General features: G+C 48.4%; 1 protein-coding gene across 4 annotated transcripts in view; it reads right to left on the reverse strand.

Annotated features, from left to right (window-relative positions):
• DLGAP3 (DLG associated protein 3) overlaps nt 1-22,342 on the reverse strand; it is a 63,741-nt gene that overhangs the window by 26,902 nt on the left and 14,497 nt on the right. For 3 of the 4 annotated variants that reach the window (XM_021095869.1, XM_021095868.1, XM_021095870.1), the window contains 4 exons: nt 14,390-14,472; nt 11,765-12,958; nt 7,323-7,528; nt 6,933-7,005 (listed from right to left, as the gene is read on the reverse strand). In XM_021095869.1, coding sequence (XP_020951528.1) covers nt 6,933-7,005; nt 7,323-7,528; nt 11,765-12,907 — 1,422 coding nt within the window. In that variant the 5' untranslated portion in view covers nt 12,908-12,958; nt 14,390-14,472. Of the gene's footprint in view, nt 1-6,932; nt 7,006-7,322; nt 7,529-11,764; nt 12,959-14,389; nt 14,473-22,342 lie in introns of those variants that run through there. The other variant, XM_021095871.1, reaches the window with a different exon arrangement.

A 22,342-nucleotide genomic window follows, 5' to 3' on the forward strand; every position in this document is an offset into this window, starting at 1 on the left:
GGGACTAGATAGAACATGGAAAAGGCAATATCTGAAAACATAATAATGGTGGTTGAAAGTTTCCAGACTTCTGACTTCAGACACAATAGAATGAGAAGGATACCAAATCGTATCCCCCAAGACAACTATAAAGCTGCACAAGAACAACCATTTTATTACTCTGAAAATCATCAAAGGCATACAACAAAGAAATACATTCATAAAAATTACTGAACTTTTGGTAAGAACAGCATGAGTCTCTGGTGTCCTTGCCTGGGGCTCCTCCAGTTACCTAGGCTCCCAGCTCTATGTCCTAATAGTTCAATGAGGGTGGGCCAGGCTATGAAAACTCTAACTACAAAAAGCCTGCAACTAACAAAGGGTCCTCACTTAATTTTGAGCCGTGTCAGTTATGGTGTCAAGAATAGAAATAATTAGCAGCACCGCCCATCTGAGGTTTAAGCATTGTTTGAGGAAAGCGATGGACCAGAAGACCTCACAGGGATTTAATGGGGAGCTCCAGTGGGTAAGACAGCCACAGAGAATTGGATAACTCTTTACATGTTCTGGATTAACTAGAGGCTGGGTACATGTACAACAGAGATCAGAGAGGCCCTGAGTCACCCACACACCCCTGGCCAACGGAGCCTGTGCTTATGTGCAGAAGAAGTACAAGAATCCTGGTGAAAAGTAAAAACCAGAGCAAGCTTGAAAACAGCCCAATGTTTGTACTCCCCAGACCACACAGAACCATAAAAGGAAAATCATTACTGGCTTGAAGTTTTTGAGCACAATCTTTGGTCAGTCTCTGGCTGGACACTAAGATATGCAAGACACAGGGTTAACCCCTATGAAACCAGGCTTTAAAATAAAAACAATAAAACCAATTAGTGGAGACATTAGAGGCTGTATTTGTCAGGGTATATAGATTTCTCAGAGGGAGGAATTAACAAACAAAACACTAACAATATTCAAGAGGTGAAGTAAAAAATCCAGAGTTGTGGAGTTCCCTAGTGGCCTAGCAGATAAGGATTTAGTGTTGTCACTGCTGTGCTTGATCCCACGCTTGGGAACTTCCACATGCTGCAAGGGCAGCCAAAAAAAATAATCCAGAGTTACTAAAATACATTATCTAAAATGATCAGTATTCAACAAAAAATATAAGATATGTAAATAAATAAGAAAATGTCAATGTCTCTAAATGTTTGATTTATCAAACAAAGAATACAAGTAGCTATTATAAGTGTTCAAAGAACTAAAGGAAATTATGGTTGAAGATTTAAAGGAAAGTATGACAACATTGACTTCATTCACAGAAAACCACAACAAATAGAAATTATTATTTTTTTAAAAGAAGAAAAGAATTAAATGGAAATTCTGGAGCTGAAAAGTAAAATAACTGAAATTTAAAATTCACTGATAGAGCTCAGCATAAAAAATGATCAGTAAACTTGAAGATAGGTCAGTATAGATTATCCAATGGAGGGAAAAAAGACTGAATAGAAATGAACAGAACCTCAGAGACCTATGGGACCATACCACGTATACTAATATGCATGTAATGGGAGTCCCAGAAGAAGATGAGAAAGAGAAAGAGGAAGAAAAAATATTTGAAGAAATAATAGCCCCAAAGTTTCCAAAGTTAATGAAAATCTACAGATTAAAGAAGCTCAATGATTCAAAGTAGGTTAAACACAAAGAAATCTATACCCAGGCATATTATAATCAAAATGTTGAAAGACAAGGTAAAAATCTTGATAGCAAGAAGAGAAAAATAATCCATCATACGAGAATATGATTAACAACTGGCTTTTCATCAGAAACAACGAACACCAAAGACAAAGGAATGGTATCGTCAAGGTGCTGAAAGAAAAAACTGTCAATCATGAATTCCACATCCAGAAAACTATCCTTTAAAAAGTGAAGTAAAAATAAAGATATTTCCAAATAAACATACACTGAAGAATTTACTGCCAGCAGAGCTATCTACAAGAAATATTAATAGAAATTCTTCAGGCTAAAAGGAAGTGATACCCAAGGATAACTCAAATCCACAGGAAGTAATGAAGAACACCAGAAATGGTAAATACATGAGTCAATATAAATAATTATATATTTTCCTCACTTTTCCACTTAACTTCTTGAAAAGATAGAAGACTGTGCAGCTTTTACTGCAGTATATTACTGGTTTAAAATAATTTTTAGGTTTATAACATCTATCGGTAATATCAATGATAATAATAGCACAAAGAAGGGAGAGAGAAAGAGATATATTAGAGCAATACTTCTATAGTTTGCCAGAATTTATTAGATTTAAATAAGTTAAGAAATACATTGTAATTCCTAGTACAACCACTAATAACTCAAATAATATAGTAAAAAGGAATTAATAAAAAAGAAACTTAAATGGTACACAAAATATTTAACACAAAATAAGTCAGTAAAGAAGAAGAGGGGAACAAAAATGACACAAGACAATCCAACCATATTTATAATGACGTTAAACGTTAATAGACAAAACACTCTCATTCTAAAGAGAGAGATTGTCAGATTGGATAAAAAATCAAGTAGATTGAAAGTTAAAGTATGGAAAAAGATGTATCAGCAAACAGTAACAATGAGAGAATTTTCCAGCTTTGATGAAAGACATGAATCCTCAGATTCAGGGAACACACACACACACACACACACACACACACACCATAGTGAAATTGTAGGACACCAAAATCAAAGGCAGGATCTTGACAGCCATTAGAGAGAAATGGAAATAACCAACAAAGACAATTAGATTGATAGTAGACTTCTCAACAGCAAGAGAAGACAGATGATATAGGACTATCTTCAAAATACTGAGAGAATAAATGTTGACCTAAATTCTGTAATAAGCTAAATTATGTTAAATAGTGATAGTAAACTATATTTTTTTGTTAAATTTGCTACTAACAGACATTCATGGAAAAAAATTACTAAAGAATTTACTTTAAAAAAAAGAAGGAATGAAATGTAGAAGGTGTAGTAAGGGGGTAAGGCAAAAATGTGAATATATAATCACGTTAATCTAAAGTCAAAGACTAATAGTATAAAATATAACAATAATAAAGACTAATTGGGAGAGACGAAAAGAAGGTATTACTAAAATACTGAGCAACAAGTATATGTAAGAAGGGAAGAGGTGATCAAATTAAAGCACCCTAAGGTCTGTACATTGTTCAAGAGGAGAGTAGAAGTAATTCCCATTTTAGACTTTATTAAGTCAAATATTCACATGAAAATTATAAGAATAACCACAAAAATAATGGAATTAGAATATATAACTCCCAATCCATTCAAAAAAAGGCAACAAAAGAGTAGAAAAGCGTCACAAAGACAGGATAAATAGATGGCACAAAATAAGATGACAGAAATGAATCCAAGCATGTGAGAAATCACAATAAATATAAATGTACTAAACTCTCAAGCAATTGTCAGAATGGATATAAAATAAAATCTAGCTATAAACTGTTTACAAAAGACATACCTAAAACATAAGGAGACAGAAAGCTTTAAAGTAAAAGATGGCAAAGACATCCTAGGAAAATATTATCAACAAAAAGACTCAAGGGCAAAAAGCATTATAGATGACAGAGTGCTATCTCTAGCTCATTAAACCTGTTTCCTCTTCTGCAAAGTAGAGATTATAAACCATGCCCCCCCAGGAGAAATATGTAACATGTACATGATATTAGATATGTAAAGTGAGAAGAAGAGGAGGAAGAGAAGAAGAAGAAGAGGAGGAAGAAGGAGGAAGAGGAGGAAGGAGAAGGAGGAGGAGAAGAAGAAAAAGAGAAAAGGGAATAGGAAATCTTGAGAGGGGGTCAAAATTAAAATTTAGAGGAGTTCCCATCGTGGCTCAGTGGTTAACAAATCCGACCAGGAACCATGACATTGCATGTTCAATCCCTGACCTTGCTCAGTGGGTTAAGGATCTGGCATTGCCGTGAGCTGTGGTATATAGGTTGAAGATGTGGCTCGGGTCCCACGCTGCTGTGGCTGTGGCATAGCCCAGCACTACAGCTCTGACTGGACCCCTAGCCTGGGCACCTCATATGCCGCGGGAGCTGCCCTAGAAAAGGCAAAAAGACAAAAAAAAAAAAAATTAAAATTTAGAACATTTGGGGAAAGACCTGAAAGAAGTGAGGGAATGCTTCATGGGAGTGTCTTGGAAGGAGAGATCCAGAGGTAGCAGCAAAGGCCCTAAGTCTGAGGCACATATGTGGTGTCAGAGGAGCAACAAGGGGACCAGCGTGGCTGGGGTGGGTGACAGAAAATAACAGTGTTAGGAGGAGAACTCAGTAGCAGGTGCCATATCATGCAGGACCTTATAAGTCATAGTAAAGTGCTTGACTAGTCCTCTGAGTAAGGTTTTGAGTGAATGTAATTTTATATTTAAATGATCATTATGGCTGTTCTGTGAGAGAAAGAAGTGGAAGCAAGGGTATGTGCAAGAGACCAATTAGAAAGCAGTGCAATAGTCTAGACGAAAGAACATGATGAAGTGCTGGCACGGAGATGGTGAGGAGTGATTGGATCCTGGAAATACTTTGAAGGTGGGACAATAGGATTTGCTGAAGGAATCGATGTGGGATGTGAGAGAAAGGAGTCCAGGCTGACTTAGGGCTATACCCACATCATGTGGAAGTTTCTGGGTCCAGGGATCAAAGCTGTACCAAAACAGCAATGCAAGCCATGGCAGTGACAACGCCAGGTCCTTAACCCACTGCACCACAACCCACTGACGCAATGCTTTTAGACCAGGGCTCCTGGAAGGATAAAACTGCCATTATGTGAAATGGAGAGGATAGAGCAGGACATTTGGGATGGGAGAAGAGGGTACCAGCAGTTTAGTTTTGGACATCTTCTTCTTTTTTTTTTAAGGCCTACACCTGTAGCACATAGAAGTTCCCAGGCTAGGAGTTGAATCGGAGCTGCAGCTGCCAGCCTACACCACAGCCACAGCAATGCCAGAGCCAAGCCATGTTTGCAATCTACACCACAGCTTACGGCAATGCTGGATCCTTAACCCACTGAGCAGGGCCAAGGATTGACCCTGTGTCCTCACGGATACTCATCAGGTTCATTACCACTGAGCCACAACGGGAACAACTTGAGTCTGAGATGTTTACTTAACATCCAAGTGAGATTTTAATACACAGGTATACACACCTGGCATTTGTAGGAGAAAGTGGGTTGGCACTATACATTTGGGAGTCATCAGGCCCTCCATAATACTCAAAGCCATGAGCGTGGATGAGCTCACCCAAAGAGTGAGTGCAGGAAGAAGTCCAGGATCTAAGCCCTGGAAAACTCCAGTGTTCAGATCCTGAATAATCTGTGGGCACCAGTGACACAGACAGAGACTAGGCAGCCAAGAAAGAGAGCATCTAGAAGAATCTAAAAGGTGTGGAATCCTCAAAGCCAACTGAGAAAGGTGTTTGAGGAAGGAGAGAGTCATCTGCTGTGTTAGTTGTTGCTGACGGACCAAGTGAAACAAGGACTGAGCATTTACTAGCAAGTTTAGCAACTAATGAGGTTGGGCTCGTGTGAAAAGATAGCTGTGCCAATCAGATTCTCTGATTCAGGAAATGTAACAAGGAAATGCAGAGAGGCTGCAGTAGCAAACAAGGGGAGCCAATGTAGACCATCTTTTGCATTGCTTTTTGCATTGCTTTATTCTCCCCCCAGCAAATAGTAAAAATAGCTAACCTTTACTGAGTACTGGCTATGTGCCAAGAGCACTATTATAATGCCTATTTTTAAATAGGGACAGTGGGGCTCAAAAAAGTCAAGCAACTTGCCCCAGGTCACTCAGCAAGCGAGTAGCTGAATTGGAATTCAAACCCATCTCGAGCATTTAATTACTAAATTACACTGCCAGCAAAATAACTAATCTCTAAGCCTCAGTTTCCTCATCTGTGAACTGGGAATGATCTTTATGCCTACTTCACGCATTGGGGGGAAGGACAAATGAGCAATATAGAGTGTCCAGCACAGAGTAAGTGCTCAGTGTTAACTATTATTATTAGGAGCATCAAAAGGGCACCTTGTGTTTGCACACATTTTCTCACAGAACTCATAAACCCCCTGTGAGGTAAGCTTCACTACTATTGTTACTTCAAAGAGGAGAAAACAGGCATTGGGAGGGAGGTATCTTGCTAGTGGTCCACAGGGTGGAGTAGAAAGGAAAGAATTCAAGCCCAGATCATTTCTGAGACGGCAGCTCTGCCTGCTTCCAGTCTGTACAGCCAATCCTGCCTTCTGCATGGGGTAGGCTGGGAGCAATCAGGCCAGAACAGGGCTGGTGAAGCGTTGCCCTTACAAGCTCATCACTTTGACAATGCTCACTGGTTTTCAAGGATGTGACTCTCTGAGAGCCTCAGTCTGAGTCAGCTCCAGGAGTCTCAAGGCAGGATTGCCAACTGCCCAAAACCAGATCTCTGTCCTCTCCACAGGCAGATCCCTTTCTTTTTTTTTTCCTCCCTGTTTTTTAGGGCCACACCCGTGGCATATGGAGGTTCCCAGGCTAGCGGTCAAATCGGAGCTGTAGCTACCAGCCTATGCCACATCCACAGCAATGCTAGATCTGAGCCATGTCTGCAACTTAAACCACAACTCACGGCAGTGCCGGATCCTTAACCCACTGAGTGAGGCCAGGAATCGAACCCACAACCTCATGGTTCCTAGTCGGATTTGTTTCCTCTGCGCCATGACAGGAACTCCAGATCCCTTTTTTTAAATTTTTTATTTATTTATTTTTCTTTTTCTAAAAAAAAAAATTGCACGCGCGCTGCCCCCACTGCCATCCCACAACACACCCCAGACAGTCCCCCCATCCCTTTTTTTTAAGCCTAGGTTGAGCATGGGTCTGAATCTCCCTTCCCGCCCTTTCCTTCAGGTGTGCCGGGCCTTCTCCCTACCTGTCCGGTGGTGAGGGAACGACTGTAACCAGGGATGGAGCTCCGGGGGTGGATCCGGGGTGGGACACAGCAGCTGGGAAAGGTCAAAATTCCAGATTCAGAACAGGGGTCTGCCAGGAGGCGGGAGAAGGGAATGAAAGCACTGGGATCCCTAAGCAGCTTCAGAAAGCCCCAGAGAGCCCCAGGAGACTCGTGGGTAAAGGGACTCTTCCAAAGAGGCATTCAGGTAGGGGCTCTCCCAGGGAACCCCCCTTCACATGGGGCAGAGCGAGACTCCCACTTGACTCCTAAGCAGGGAACCTGAGTGACACCCACGCTATGCACATCTCCTGCAGGCACCCAGCATCACCATCCTGCCCCCCACCCCCACCCCGCCCTCCCAGTCCTTACTTGATCCGGGCCTGGTCCACGCTGGAGGAGCGGCGGGTGGTGAAGCGCCGGGCGACTGCCTTGGGAGATGTTTTGGGGCTGCCATCTGAGTCTCCGCTCTCCTCATCCCCCATGGCTTTGATGTAGCTGCCGCTCCGCATCCTGCGGCAGGGGATCTCTCCGTCCTTGCCCCCAGTGGGGTAACCCCCCCAGTCATCCTGCGGCACCTGCGGGGACAGGGGCCTCTGTCTCTCAGACAAGTCCCTGCTAAATCTAGAAGTCAGGACCCTCAGTCTCCACTGCCAGCGGAGGACGCTGTGCCCTGGCTCAAGCAGGCAGCGCTCAGGAGCATGCAGAGCAGAGCGTTGGGCAGTCTCAGGTCATCCCCTCCCCAACAGACAAGGCCTTATCATCCTCTGTGGACCTGCTGCTACTTAACTGAGGGCGACCTAGAGAGTCTGGGGGCTGACATGTCAGGTGCCAGGGGGCTGAAGAAGCTCAGAGTCCTAAGTGACTATGTCAATCTCACTCCCAGCAGTAAAGTGACACTTGACCCCAGTCACTTTTCACCCCTCCTCTTTCATCCTCTTAATGTGCTTATGTCCCCAATTCCCTGATTTCCCCCTTCCTTCTGTGGGGAGCCACACAGGGTTTTAAGCAGGAGAGTAACACCGATTTGTGTTTCAGAAAGAGCACTTCAACAGTCCAAAAAGAGGATGGATTGTGGAGAACCAGGAGCAGGGCAGGGGCTCAAGTGGCAGGAGGGAGACCAATTAAGAGACGGATGCTGTTATCCAGGCAAGAGATGATGAGGCCTAAATTAAGACAATGACAATGAGGGGGAAGAGGAGATGGAAATGAGAGGTGTTATGGAGCATCAGTGAGCCTGATTAGACGTGGGGGGTGAGGGGGCGAGGAGGAGTCGAGGATGACTGGGAGGCTGCCGGCTGAGGCCCTGGCGGATGGTGCTGTTGTTCACTGAGCCACAGAATCCCAGAGAAACAGATCTGGGGGAAAGGTGATAGGCTTGGGGTTGAGCATCTCGAGTCTGGCAGAGAACTGTCGAGCAGGTGGTTGGGTGTTTGGTTCTGGAGTTCAGTGGAGAGATCTAGGCTGGAGGCAGATGTGCGGTAGTCAAGGGTAGCAGCCGAATCCACAGGAGTGAATGAAACAGCCCAGAAGAAAGAAGAAAGAGCAGTGAGGATGGATCCACTGACATTTAAAAGGGGCCTGCAAAGAAAGGAAGAAGAGCCTGTGAAGTCACCTGAGAAGGAGTGGGCAGAGGGGTGGGAGGGAAGTCAGGAGAATGCCATGTCATGGAAACAGAAGACATTTCCAGAATAGAAGGAGCTGATAATGTCAAATGCCACGGTGCATGCGGAGGTTAGTGATTCGGGCTAGGGAGTTAGACAGATTCATATTCAAATTCTGGCCCCATCACTTGCTAGCTGGATGAACTTGAGCAAACTGATTAATCTCTAAGCCTCAGTTTCTTCATCTGTGAACAGGGAATGATCATTATGCCTACCTTACAGCATTGGGGAGAAGGACAAATGAGCAATATAGAGTGCCCAGCACAGAGTAAGTGCTCAGTGTTAACTCTTCTTATTACATCATCGAAATTAAAGCATCAAAAGGTACCTTTCAAGGAGAACTCTCAAGAGACCACTGTCAGGACACTTTAGAGGATGGGATGTGGACATCAAACTATAGGAAAAGGGAGAATGAAAGGACATGAAGTAGCAGAGTCTATGCTCTAAGAACGTGGAAAGGGAGGGGAGACAGGAGATGGAAGGGGGTATGGGGTTGAGGAAAGGTTTTCTCAGGATGAGAGAAATGTGAGCATGTTCTCGGGCTGAGGGAAAGAGCCAGTAAAGAGAAAGATAATCTTTAAATGTGGGAAGGAAAGGGAATCCTGTCGTGGACAGACAGGATTCTGGGGAGATGGGCTCAAGCCCTGCTGGAGGGTCAGCCTGGGATGGGTGGTCCTGGCTTCTCCTCTGGGCCAAGAAGAAAGAGGATGAGGGTGGTTGGGATCTTGATGAGTCTGCAGATGGGCTGACAGGAAGGCAAGGGGGTCCATGATGCTGGCCTACACTGTGAAGAAGGAGGAGTCCTGAAGGCATGGGGGAGGGGGCTAGGGCAGGTAGCAAAGATTTAAAGTACTTCTTGAAAAGAACAGGTTAAATGAGGTGTGGGCTGGGGTTCAGGGAAAGCAGAGGGTTTAGGAGAAGACCAGAGACTGGGGTGAAGCTAGATGAGGGGTCAGAGAGTCAGTGGGAGAACACGGACTCAGGCATGTGGGTCCCATGACGGAGCCCTCAGGGGTTGAGGGGGACAGGGCTGGGATCAAACAGAAGATGGGAACGGAGGAAGGAGGTAAGGCTCCATAAAGAGCAAGGACTCCGAGGGGAAAGAGGGGTTCTGGAAGAAGGTTGGGGGAGAGCTGGAGTCCAGTGGGCGAAACAGGGTCTCAACAAAGTAACTGGGGATCCAACAAAGGCACCTGGTCTGATAGGGTCAGCCTTGCGTGCCTTTGTGCCACGCTGCCTGGAGAGTCCCTGCAGCCTCTTGTTCTCCCCCATACAGGCTCTGACTTTCCAGTCCTAAGTTGCCTGGGAACCCCAGCCCCGGATGGACCATTGCCCTTCCCCACACTCTACAGAGAGGAGCCACAGTCAGGCAGAAGGAGGCAGATGGGACAGCCAGGGCACGCTCTGCCACACTGCAGGGTTCCCACTCCACAGCCACTGCAGAGCTGCTGGCTCCTCTGCAGGACACTGTGAGGTGCATGTTAAAAAGGAAGCCCCCAGAGAGGTCAGGGCAGCCCTGGAGAAGCAGCAGGGAGCAGCAAAGTGGTGGCAAGGCTCCAGGGATGGGAGAAGAAGGGCTCCTCTGCCCTTTCCACCAGACCCTTCAATTCCCAGCTTCGAGAACCTCTCTATCCAGGGAGGGGGCAGCCCCAGGCCAACCCGGAAGTCCCGAACTCCAGACATCTCCAGCCTCCCCTTCTATCTCCCACCCCACCCCACCCCCCACCCTCGCTGCTTCCACTATGGCCCTATCGGTACCCTGGAGCTTTTCTGAGTTCTCTTCTAGGAAAGCCCTACCACGTATGGAACAACTTACCCGAAAGGCCAGTGACACCCAAAACACATGCAAGCTCAATTCTTCATACCTTTGAACATGCTATAGCCTCTTCCTGGAACACCCTTAACATGGAACTTCTGCATTCCACTAACTCCTGCTTCTCCACTGAGATTCTGCTCAGGAGACATTCTTCGTGGAAGCTGCTCTGAACACACCCTAGCCACGATCACCCAGGTGGGTGAGGTGCCAACTCTGGGCTCCCATGGTTCCCAAGGTTCTCTCCCATCACAGCCTCATCGCATTGGATTCCAGCTGCTTCCTTGTCTATCCCACCTTTAAACTGTGAGTTCCCCCCAAGCCGCGTCTCTGTATCCACAGCACCCAGGAAATGCTCGTCGAATGAAGAGCTGTGGATTAACTCTGTGGAAGGTGGGTTTGGGGGATAACCCTCAGTCCACTGGACTCCTAGAACTAGTCTGGACTTTTTCTCCTAAAATGACATGAGGGCTCAAGGAAGCACGTCAGAGGAGAGCATGAGGCAGAGAAGAGGAAGGTTTGGTGGCGAGAAGAACCCCTGATCCCATCTCCATAAGAAGATGGAGAGGGGACTGTGAGATGGATAAAGGCTCCATAAGAAGAAGAGGTCAGAGCTCCTGGCCTCACCTGCAGACGCCAGAGAGGTGATAAATAGAACAAGGACAACGCGCCAGCTGTCACCTGCACATCCACTCCCAAGAAGCCCTGCCTGCTATTGTGTCTGGAGCTCAGACTTCACTGTGTCCCTGCCGCCTATGGAAACCCATAGCACAGGCTTCCAGGCTCTTCCACAGCCCGGCGGGCGTCCTACTGCAGGTGCTCCAGAACAACAAACACCAGCGGCGGCACATTCTGGAAATAACTGACCTTCATAGTCAAACAATATCTGGACCACCCAGATTTGGGCAGAAAAGAGGTCTGGAGAAGGCCTGGGGCAGAAAGAAGACTGCTTTCCAACTGCTGACCTCCAATTTCAAGGAAGCTCCAGGCGGGGAGCACCACGCTGCCCTGTTCACTGCCTACCCTCAACCTCATTTTGCCTCCAGCCTCACAAGGCAGAGGCCAGGACAGCTCATCCAAAACAGCAGGTAAAGGAAAGGTCTTCCTGGCACTGACATACAACATCAGAATAGAAGGGCACCGTCACAGCACAAACGGGGAAACTGAGGTCCCCTAAGGGGCTCAAGGTGACAGAGTGAGGCCGGAATGAGCCTCCCTGCCTCCAGACCCTCCAGCATGGGAACAGCTGACTCCCACCCAACCCCTTCCACAGCTCCCTGGGTGACAACATTTGTGAGGGCTGAGGACCCTCTTCCCCACCCCCACCAAAGCCTCACCTGCAGATAGTGATAAGTCCTGGCTTTGGCCTTGGTCTCCGGACCCAGGAGCCCCTTGCCTGGCCCGGCCCCTGGGTATCCATCCCGGCCCTGGCTGACCATCATAGTATGCCAGGCACTTCGCTTGACCGATTGTCCATCCAGTGACATGGACATGCCAGTGCAGGCAAGACAGCGGCCTTCTGACCCGCCCGAGCGCCCCTTGAAGCTCAAGTCCCGGTAGGACCCATCTGGAGCCTCCAGGCAGAAGGGACCCCCGGGCTCCCCAGGGGGCCGCCCACCCGCCAGGAAGCCACTATCACTGTCCAAGTTGTCGTCGGAGCTCCACCAGCCCGCGGCCTTGGCCTGGTGCCGTCCATCCCCCTTGCGGTCCTTGCTCTTGCTCCTCTTGCCATGTCGGGACTGGTGGTGGTGGTGGTGGTGGTGGTGATGGTGGTGGTGGGAGGTGTGGGAGCCTCCGGAGCCCGGGCCAGGGTAACTGTCTCCCCCGGAGCCACCTCTTCCCTCAGCCTTGGGCCCGTTATAGTCCCGCTTCCCTGGGGCCTCCAGAGAGTGGGACTTGGCAAACAGCTTCTGCACAGAGTGAACCAGGTGCCGGATGCGGCTGGGGCTCTCGCTGCGGGGCTCCGGGGCAGTGCCAGACCCCGGCCCTGGCCCCGGCCCCGGCCCCGGCCCCGGCCCCGGCCCCGGGCCCGGCCCTGCCCCTGCTGGACCGCGCTGGTATGGCAGCGTGTGGAAGCCATCTTGTTGAACTGGCAACTGCTTTTCAAACTGGTCCAGAAGTGTGGGAGGCAGGCGGGGGGCACCCTTGCCCGGTGGGTGGCCCACACAGTCTTCACAGGTGTCGAAGGGGCCCTGGCCAGGGTACATCCTGGGGAAGGTGCTGCTACCTCCCCCAACCCCGGCCCCTCCTGGCCCTCCCTCGGGGCCGATGGATGGCCCCTCACTCAGGCTCAGGGGCCCTTCAGGCGAAAGGTGTCCCAGGCCAGCTCTCGGGGCACAGAAGCGGGGCTCGGTGGAGAAGGCCTCCCCGGAGCCCAGCAGGTACGGGGCCCTGGCAGAGGGGCCCACGTCCATATGCTGCTGGTCAGCAAAGCGGGCTGGGCGGGGATGGCTGCCTCGGTCGCCATGATAACCCCTCATGGCCTCAGCAAGGGCTCTTCATAGTGTTGGGGGCCAGGCCCCAGGAACCTCCTGGGAAAATAGGGAGTAGTGGGATTAGGATTGAACAATAGACCCCTTCACCTGAAACTATATTTTTTTAGGTATTCTTATATCCCTTTAAGTAGTGCATATCAGTGCATTGCGATTAATTATACTATCTTTCCACAAATGGGGTTAAAAATCCTTAACACAGTCATCCTAGACAAAGATGCTCACGAGGGCACAAAACAATATCATCCTTCATCAAACACTGCAAATATAACAAATGCTTATTCACAAGAGGAAATGCCCTCAACCAAATGGGTTTTAAGAATCCTCAGGTAATGAGAAATAAAAAGATACCCACACAGACATAAAAACCCACTAGCCGTTAGGTAAATTAGCTTTCAACAAGCTGCTAAGAAGCAAAGTGATCCAGAGCCACACCTGTGTCCTGTCCCCACCCACTCCCACCACTGTGAGGAGCCAGGCCTCAGGGTCACAGCTCCCAGCTGCAGGAACCAAAGAGAACACGAGACCCTAGTCTTCACACCCATCAGGATTCTGCAGGAAAATCCCTCCCCTTCCTTCCACACCCAGCTCCTTCCATCTGGCTGGAGGCTCATTCTGCCTCCCCCCAGGGCCGAGATAGGAAGGGACAACCTGAGATGATTCCTCCTTTCTCTTCTGGGTTCCAAATGTTCACCCATGAAATTTCCCCTTTTGCCTTTTACCACTGCCCCCAATTCAGTGGAGGGGAGTCATGAAGGGAAAAGAAATAAAGAGGAGGAATGCTGACTATTCAGGCAGCATCAGAATCCTAAACTGGGGTTGGAACCCAGGAGTTCCTCCTCCCAGGAACAGTGGGCTGGCAGGGTAGGGAGGTTATGGAGAGAAAGAATTGGAACCAGTGCCCCTGGCCCCCATCCCAGGCTTGCCAAGGCTACAGGACAGAGAGGTCAGCTCTCAGCAAGAACTGCCTCCAATCAGGACTCCAGAGCTGCCAGGACAGGAGCTACGGCAGGAGGGGGTGCCAGCAGGAGGGACAGGGACTGAGGAGCTGGCAGACGGCGCCCTCCCTCATCCCAGACCAGGCTCATGGGCCATCTGCTGACTATGAGGGGATGACAGCCTCAAAGACTCCAGACAGCAGCACCTCCAAGGCTCATCCTCCCTTCCTCCCCCAACCCCCACCACCGCCCCGCCACCTCCCATACCCACCACATTTCGGGCTTCTTCCAGATCCTGCTCACAGCTCATCTCTGAGCACCTGCTAGGGAACAGGTACTGTGTATACCTAACATTCTCTAATCCCACTGAAATCCTATGTGTAGACATTACCCACATTTACCCATGAGAAAACTGAGCTCAAAATGGTGAGGTCACAAAGCCGGTAAGGGGGGTGAGTCACTCTGAATCAAGAATCAAACCCAAGTTATTCCGATTTGAGAACCCCATTTCCCAGACCCTCCTACCACTCACCATCTGGGGTGTCCCATCCTTGGTGTCAGGATCCTCACCACCAGGCAGAATCCTAACTTCAGAAGGCTCAGGACCACTGGCTCCTGACCAAAAAGAAAAGAGTGGTAAGCAAAGAGAAACAGATTCTGCTGGAGTCCTTGGAGGACCAGTCTCTGGCCTTGACAGTTTCCCTGCCCAACCCCCCAAACCAGGACTGATTGGATCCCCCATGATGCAGAGCCTTTGGACCCCCAGGGAAATGAAGTTGGCTTCATTATGCAAATACATGCAAATGAGCTTACAGGTTGGACTACCTCCAACTGCAGGTGTCTGTGTGATCTGTCCATGGTGCTAAGCCACTGCATTTTCATTGCCCTCAAAAATGATGCCATTCCACAAATATTTGTTGAGCAGCCACCATAACAAGACTCTGAGTGAGACGTGTATAGAGGTGATCTAAGTATGGTCTCTGTCATTGAGAGGCTTATAGTCTAACACTCTCACATGACAGTGTTATTTTAGATCCCTATATTTTTGCACAGGCTGCTCCCTCCTCTTAGAATCTCCTTTCATCCACCCCCCAACCCATTCCCCTGCTAATACTTACTCATATTAAGCCCCATCTTCCCTCGAAGACTTTCTGTACTCTTATTCTAGGTTATGCCTCTCTACTGGGCTTTTATAACACCCCAGGTTCCCCCATGAAAGCAGCTATCACACTGCACTGAAATTGTCTGTTTCAGTTTCCATCTCCCCAACTAGAAACTGGCCTTCTGCAGGGTAGGAACCAAATCCTATTTATCACTGGATCTCCAGCACCTCACTCAAGGCTTTGCCCAGAGCTAGTTCTTAATAAACGTACACTAAGTAGATGAATAAGTGACTGTGCTGGAAAGAGGCACCAAAACGTTAGGCCAGATCGGACAAGGGCAAGACTAGATCCAATAAAGGGAAATTGAGGAAGACTTCTGAGAGAAGAGTATGTTTGCGGTGAACAAGGTGGCTGTGGCTCTGTGTGTGTGTGTGTGTGTGTGTGTGTGTGTGTGTGTGTGTGTGTGTGTGTGTGTCAGAGAGAATTCCCAGTGGAGGAAATAGCAGGCACAAAGGCAGAAGAGGTGGGCAAATAAGGACTTCTCAGGGGTGGGCTCAGAGAGTTGCAGCAGACATTTGGGGTTTGGAAAACACTGGGAAGAGATGGGAGCGAGAGGGAGTCAGAAAAGAAGATGATTCTGAAGTTTGCAGCAGCCGTGACTGGAAGACTAATGATGCCATTATTAGACACAGGGATGTCAGGAAGAAGAGCTGGCTTTGTGGGCATGATTAATAGTAATGGACGAGACACAGTCAGACAACAAGAAGGACTTCCTGACCCTGAGGAATGCGAGACCATGAGGAAGATGGTGAAGCCTTCTGGGAATCTTCCAAAGAGGGGAGGGGAGGACCTGCCTAAAGCCCTGGCCCACCCTGTGCCCTGGGCTGTACAAGCTGTTGCTTATCTCGTCTGGAGGGAAGCTGGTGTGACCTCTCAGATAGCGACTCCCTGACTCTAGATGACAATTCTCCTACTTTGCCCCTTCCTGGGGAAGCAGAGGTGAGTTCAGACCAAAATGGCCTCTCAAGCAGTTGTTGGAAAAGCAGCTAGAAGCATCTCCTTGCTTTGGAAAGAAGCTCTGATAGCTTGGTCTTTCAGCCATGGCCTAGTCCTCCTCTTCCTGCCCCAGTCAGGACCATGTCTGAGACTCACAGCACAAAATGCCATTTTGACAAAAGCACAGACTGTCCCATTTGCCTTGTTTGCGGCCCATCAAGCTGATGTGCTTCCCTATAGTGGACATTCCCAGGTCCGCCCCCCTTCCTTCACCACCACAAGGGCTGCTGCCACTGAGCCACTGAGCCTTCATCAAGATCTTGTCAATGGAGTTCCTGTCGTGGCGCAGTGGTTAACGAATCCGACTAGGAACCATGAGGTTGAGGGTTCGATCCCTGGCCTTGCTCAGTGGGTTAAGGATCCAGCGTTGCCGTGAACTGTGGTGTAGGTTGCAGACACGGCTCGGATCCCACGTTGCTGTGGCTCTGGCGTAGGCCAGCAGCTACAGCTCCGATTCAACCCCTAGCCTGGTAACCTCCATATGCCACGGGAGCGGTCCAAGAAAAAGGCAAAAAGACGAAAAATAAATAAATAAATAAGATCTTGTCAAACTTCAGCCTCTTTAGCGTCAAGCCATGTTCTCCCAGCTCCAGTTTCAGAGGAGATGGGTTCCTGTATTTGCTCTTCTCCAGATAAACCACCTCCCTTATCTATGCCCTATATGGCAGCACTAGCTAGTGGGAAAAGCATAAGCCCTGAGACCAGAAGGCGTGTAACACAAGACAAGTCACCTTCCCTCTCTAAGCCTAATGATACTTGCTCACCTGTCTCCAAGGATTTTAATATCAAGTGATACAATGTATATGAAACCACTCTATAAACTCTAAAAGATTATGCAACGTAATCCCTCACAAGAAGCCTTCATTTTTGTTGTTGCTGTTGTCTTTTTGCCTTTTCTAGGGCCGCTCCCGTGGCATATGGAGGTTCCCAGGCTATGGGTCAAATCAGAGCTACAGCTGCCAACCTATGCTAGAGCCACAGCAATGCGGGATCTGAGCCACATCTGCAACCTACACCACAGTTCACAGCAACACAGGATCCTTAACCACTGAGCAAGGCCAGGGATCGAACCAGCAGCCTCATGGTTCCTAGTCGGATTCATTAACCATTGCACCACGACGGGAACTCTGAAGCCTTCATTTTGGATTTCCAAAATCCCCAATGTCTAAATACTAAACAATAGCATCAAGTCCAAATTACTGAGAGAAGATATCCAGTTTATGGATTTGCTAAAGAGACGAGTTAACCAATATAGACTTCCTTCTGTATATCATACTCAGGATCACATTCCTTCTGCTGCCATTACTAAACATAATCAAAAGGAAGGAAAAAAAAGCAAAGAGGGAACTAGTAATTCAGTCCCTTGTCAATCTTATGGATTTTGCTTCCTAAAAATAGATCTGCCCACTTATTGCCATTTCTACCAAATCACTGTCGGCTGACTAGCCAAAATACATTCTCAACTTCCTTTCCCCTTTCCCAGGCTCTCTTGTACCCAGAAGCCACACTTTCAGCTAATGATACACATAAAAATCTGATGTGGGTTTCTGGGAAAGATTTTGCCTTTATAATAAAAGGGGCGGAGTTGCTGGTACCATCCTTCCTTTCTTTTCAGCTTGAATACAATCATGATGCCTGGAGCTAGGGCAGCTGTCTTGCCACCGTGGGAGAAAAGCCTAGAGAATCCAGAAATGCTAGCCCTGGAGTCATTGAACCATGGGACCAACACAAGCAGTTGCCTTCCTCTAGGCCAAAATGTGGTAAGGGACAAAACCCTCTTTATTTTTTTATTATTTATTTATTTTGCTTTTTAGGGCCACACCCACAACATATTGGTTCCCAGCTGGCCTATGCCACAGCCACAGCAACGTAGGATCCAAGCTGCATCTGCAACTTGCACCACAGTTCATGGCAATGCCAGATCCTTAGCCCACTAAGCAAGGGCAGGGATCAAACCTGTGTCCTCATTGATGCTAGTCAGATTCGTTAATTGCTAAGCTGCGACAGGAACGCCTCTTTTTTTTTTATGGTCGCATCCACAGTATGGAGTTCCCCAAGCCAGGGATCAAATCTGAGCTGCAGCTGCTACCCATGCCAGACCCTTGAATCCACTGTACCCAGCTGGGAATCAAAACCGCACCACCGCAGAGGCAAGGCAGGATCCTTAACCCACTGGGCCACCCTGGGAACTTCAAAATCCTCTTGATTTAGACCACTGGTGGTCAGATTTTCTGTATTTGCAGCAGAAAGCTCTGCTAACTAATCCAACTACCTCAGAACATCATCTCCTGCCTGGACATCTGCAAAAGCTTCCTAAATGGTCTCCCTGCTTCCGTTCTTATCCTGCTGCAATCCCAACAGTCATCTGGAAACACAAAGCTGATCGTGGCACTTCTCTGCTTAAAACTCGCCATTGGTTTATTGATGTTCTTAGGATAAAATGCCTTAACCCAACCAACAAGGCCTGCAGGCTCTGGCTCTTCCTGGGTTTCCAAAATCCTCTCACAACAGGTTCCCCCTTTTGCTTCCTCTGCTCCAGCCAGGCCAGGCTTTTTGCGGTCCCATGATCCTTCCCATCACGGGGCCTCTTTCCCCATCCAAAAAGCTTTTCCCTCCCACCTCTGCCTTGCTAACTCCTACACACCCTTCAGATCTCAGGCCGGTTGTTGCTTCCTCAGGGAAGCTTTCTCTGGCCTCCCTGACTAGGTCAGATTCCCCTGCTGTTTGCTCTCAAGGCACTAGGTACCTCTATAGCTCGCCTATCATTACCATTGCCAATTTCTGTGATTCAGAAATTGTCTGTCTCTCCCATTCGAATGTAAGCTCCATGTGAGTGCAGGGATTCCATCCATCTTATTTACTGCATTACCTCCGCCCCTGTCCCCCCCTCCCCCACTTCCAGAACAATGCTCGGCAGGTGTTTGTTGAGTGACTGTGAGCCTCCAAAGAACAAGACCCTTTTACTTATGACATTTTAATTCCCACAACCTTCCAAGGGATGCATATGATCCCTATCTCCCAATTTACAGAAGAAGAAACTGAGGCTCGGAGGGGTTCGCTCACAGTCCCAGGGTCACAGAGTTAGTGGCAAACCCAGAAGTCAACCCCAGTAGAGCTTTACTCCAGTGCCTTAGCTTTTCTGCTACCTGTGCTGCTGCTCAGGGAAGCCAAACTGATTAAACGCCGTTCTGGAGGAACGCAGTAATGAAAGTGAATTTGTTTAAAAAAAAAAAAAAAAAAGGAAACAAACAAATAAAAACCTCATACATACCACATACTCCAGAGGTAACCAGAGTGTGGTATAGCCTTTTCCCCTGTGTGGTGAGTACGGAATTTGTTTCAAGTCCAAGGTCAGATAAATACCGAATAGAGGTAGCTCCCCAAAACCCTCTAACAACTCCGGGTACCGGTGTTACTTCCCCCCATTTTATTGCACCAAGTCATCTACCTACTATCCCAGCACACAGAGAACTGCCCGGATGGTGAACCCCCGGGCCCAGGGAAGCAGCCGCTTTCGAGATTGCCTGCGGCTGGCTGGAAGTGGGGAGTGAAGGAGGCTCGCAGGGTGCTGTGGTGTGACAAATTCTCTGATGCAGCTTGCATCTTCCTGGGATTGGAAGAAGTGGCACACATGCCGTCACCAAGAAATTACCCAATTTAGCACCAACTACACAATCCAGCAATTAGTTTCTTAAACCGGAACTTGCTGGGGGCTGCCAGGCTGGCGGGGTTGTTGTTACAAATCTCACTGGGAAACCAGCTGTGTAATTCGCCAGGAGGTTGTCACTGCCCCAAGCAATTACCTTCCAGAAAAAGAATGGAAGATGGAGGAAGGAAAAAGGCTGCAGAGGAAGGAGTCAGAGTGCTTTCTTTTCCTCTCCCCAGGGCACCGCCTGGCCAAATCAGCTGATTTTCCTTTCTTGAGACCTAGGTGACTCCCAAACTCCCGGGATCAAAGCAGTTAGTGGTATACCTCTGGTGTCAGACTTTCTGGATTCAAATCCCTTTCCATCCACTTACTAGCTGTGTGTACCTGGGCAGGCGATTCACCTCTCTTAGCCTAGCTTCTCTTCTGAACAATGGGATAATACTAGAGCCATTAGAAAGGATGTGATGGGGAACCGGGTAAACATGTAACACTGTACCTGGCGCAAAGAGAATCCTCAATAAAGGCAGCTACCATTTAGCTGTACTTTCATTTTTATGACCTCCTCCCTTGGTTTACAGTGTGACCTCAAGTAGGTCACTTCATCTCTCTGGGACAACCATATAAGGTATCCGACTGGGAAGAAAACGCAGTCCTTACTCAAGATCGGCCACACCTGGTTGCCCAAGGATCCAGGTGCACTTGACAGAGGCCAGTGTCTCAGAGGTTGACACAAAGTGATGCTTTGGGCAAAGAAAAAGCTTTCAAAAATCAAGTATCAACTGATTTATCCCTTCCCCAAGAAGTTGCCTGGAAGAGCTACAAGCCAGACCTGATGGTCCGATGGCAGCAAAGGGGTACCGTGGCACTCTTGCTGAGGATCAGCTTTTTCTGGTCCCCTCACATTGGTATGAGGTCATCCCCGTACCTGTTCCAACACAGCAAGTGAGGCCTGGAACTCATTTTGCTGCTGGGATCCTCCACACCTGTGAATGAGCTATGTGTGCCCTTGGGACCCCCCAAGTTCCAGGCTTTGCCTCCTCAGCCTCTTTCCCCATGTCAACCTAACAAGAATGGCCAGGATTCTGCCTCAGTTTCTCTTTCCAGTCCTCCGCCACCCCTTATCTTGACCACAGCTGGGAGGCGGGGGTTGTATGTCCCCTGTGAAGAGGCCAGCTACTGGGGAGCCTAACACAGAGCTCTGACCTCTGGCCCACACTCCCATGGCCCTTAACAGGCATTCCTCCTCCAGCCCCTGCCTTCTCCCACATCCAGTGCTGCCTGAGCCCCCTTGGCCATTGCAGCACCAGCTCTGCTCAGCTGCCTTCGGCAGGATCTCTGTAGCTGGTGCCCTCACCCTTGGCCTCTCTTAAACCTCACCACCCAGCTCTGTCGCTGAAGACTCAGCATGCCTTGTGCCCAACCCCAGCCCTTGGGACCTCGGAAGATCCTTCTCTTCCTCTCATTGCCCCAGAAAGTGGAAAGAAGGAAGGAAGAACAGAATAGAAGGAGGGAGGTTTGGGATCTTTTTCATTCACCTTTATTACTTTATTTAATCAACTCTTCCTGGGTGGTGGTGGGGGGGGGCATGTTAGGGTAGGAATTTTACAGAAAATGGGCTTACTGTTCCAAAACAGTTGAGACATTTAGGAAGAGCCCAGTCGAACTCCATCTCCTGACCCATTGGACAGGGCTCAGCCTGTGAATAACCCACACTACCTGTAATCTCTTTGAAAATCCCACCTCAGGGGGCTTGGTACTTGATGTTCTCTCTGCTGGAACACTCTGCCCCAGATATTCCCATGGCTTCCTCTGTCTCATCTTTCAGGTCTCAGTTCAGAGAGGCCTTCCCTGACCACTCGCTAACTAAAGTTGAGCTCCATCCCCCAGGAACGCCCTACATCAGCCTGTTTCATTGCCTTCATGGCACTACTGCTCTTTGAAATTATTTTCTTTATCTATTACTTGTTTATAGTATATCTTCCCACAGCAGAATATAAGCCCCAGGAGGGCAAGGATTATGTGTGCCTTATGTGCTGCTAGTGCCCACAAGTGTCTGAGAGTCTAGAATGATGCCTAGCGCTAACAGGTACTCAAAAAGCATCTGCTGCACGAACGACTATCTTCTCTTTCCACTCCACTCGTGTTTCTAAGAGCCCACAGAAAAGACCTCCACTCCTTTCCCTCTAGGGGCTCTGGAGAGCCTCTGGAGGACTTGGTATTAGAAATCCAGCCACCAAATCCAGCCCTGCTTGTTCATCATGCTTATCTAGACCCTCTCAACTGGCAGGTCAAGATGGTTCTTTTCCAGCCACATCTGGAGCTCTCCAGATGTTCCCCTTTGCAAAGTACAGGGAAGGCAGGGAGGAGAAAAGGGGATGAAGTGGGGAAGGAGTTACCCTCCCCACACTGCAGAGCAGAAGGAGGAGACTGCAAGGAGGGGATCGCCCAGCCCGGGGCAGTTCTCTTCATTCAGAGTCTCTGGGCCCCAGCTCCTCTGTCAGCTGGGGCCATGTGGCCAAGAGGTACCAGAAGCAAAGTTCAGGATTCTCCAGGGCTGCCAAAGGCTCAGTGAGGTACAATTCAGCCTGCTCAGCCTCACCCCCTCAGATGCCTTAACTGCAGCCAAGGCCCAACTGCTTCTGGCCCACTCTTCCCTTTCTGCCCACGGATCAATGCT

This window comes from Sus scrofa, chromosome 6 (genome assembly GCF_000003025.6).
Source record: "Sus scrofa isolate TJ Tabasco breed Duroc chromosome 6, Sscrofa11.1, whole genome shotgun sequence".
NCBI classification, from domain to species: domain Eukaryota; kingdom Metazoa; phylum Chordata; class Mammalia; order Artiodactyla; family Suidae; genus Sus; species Sus scrofa.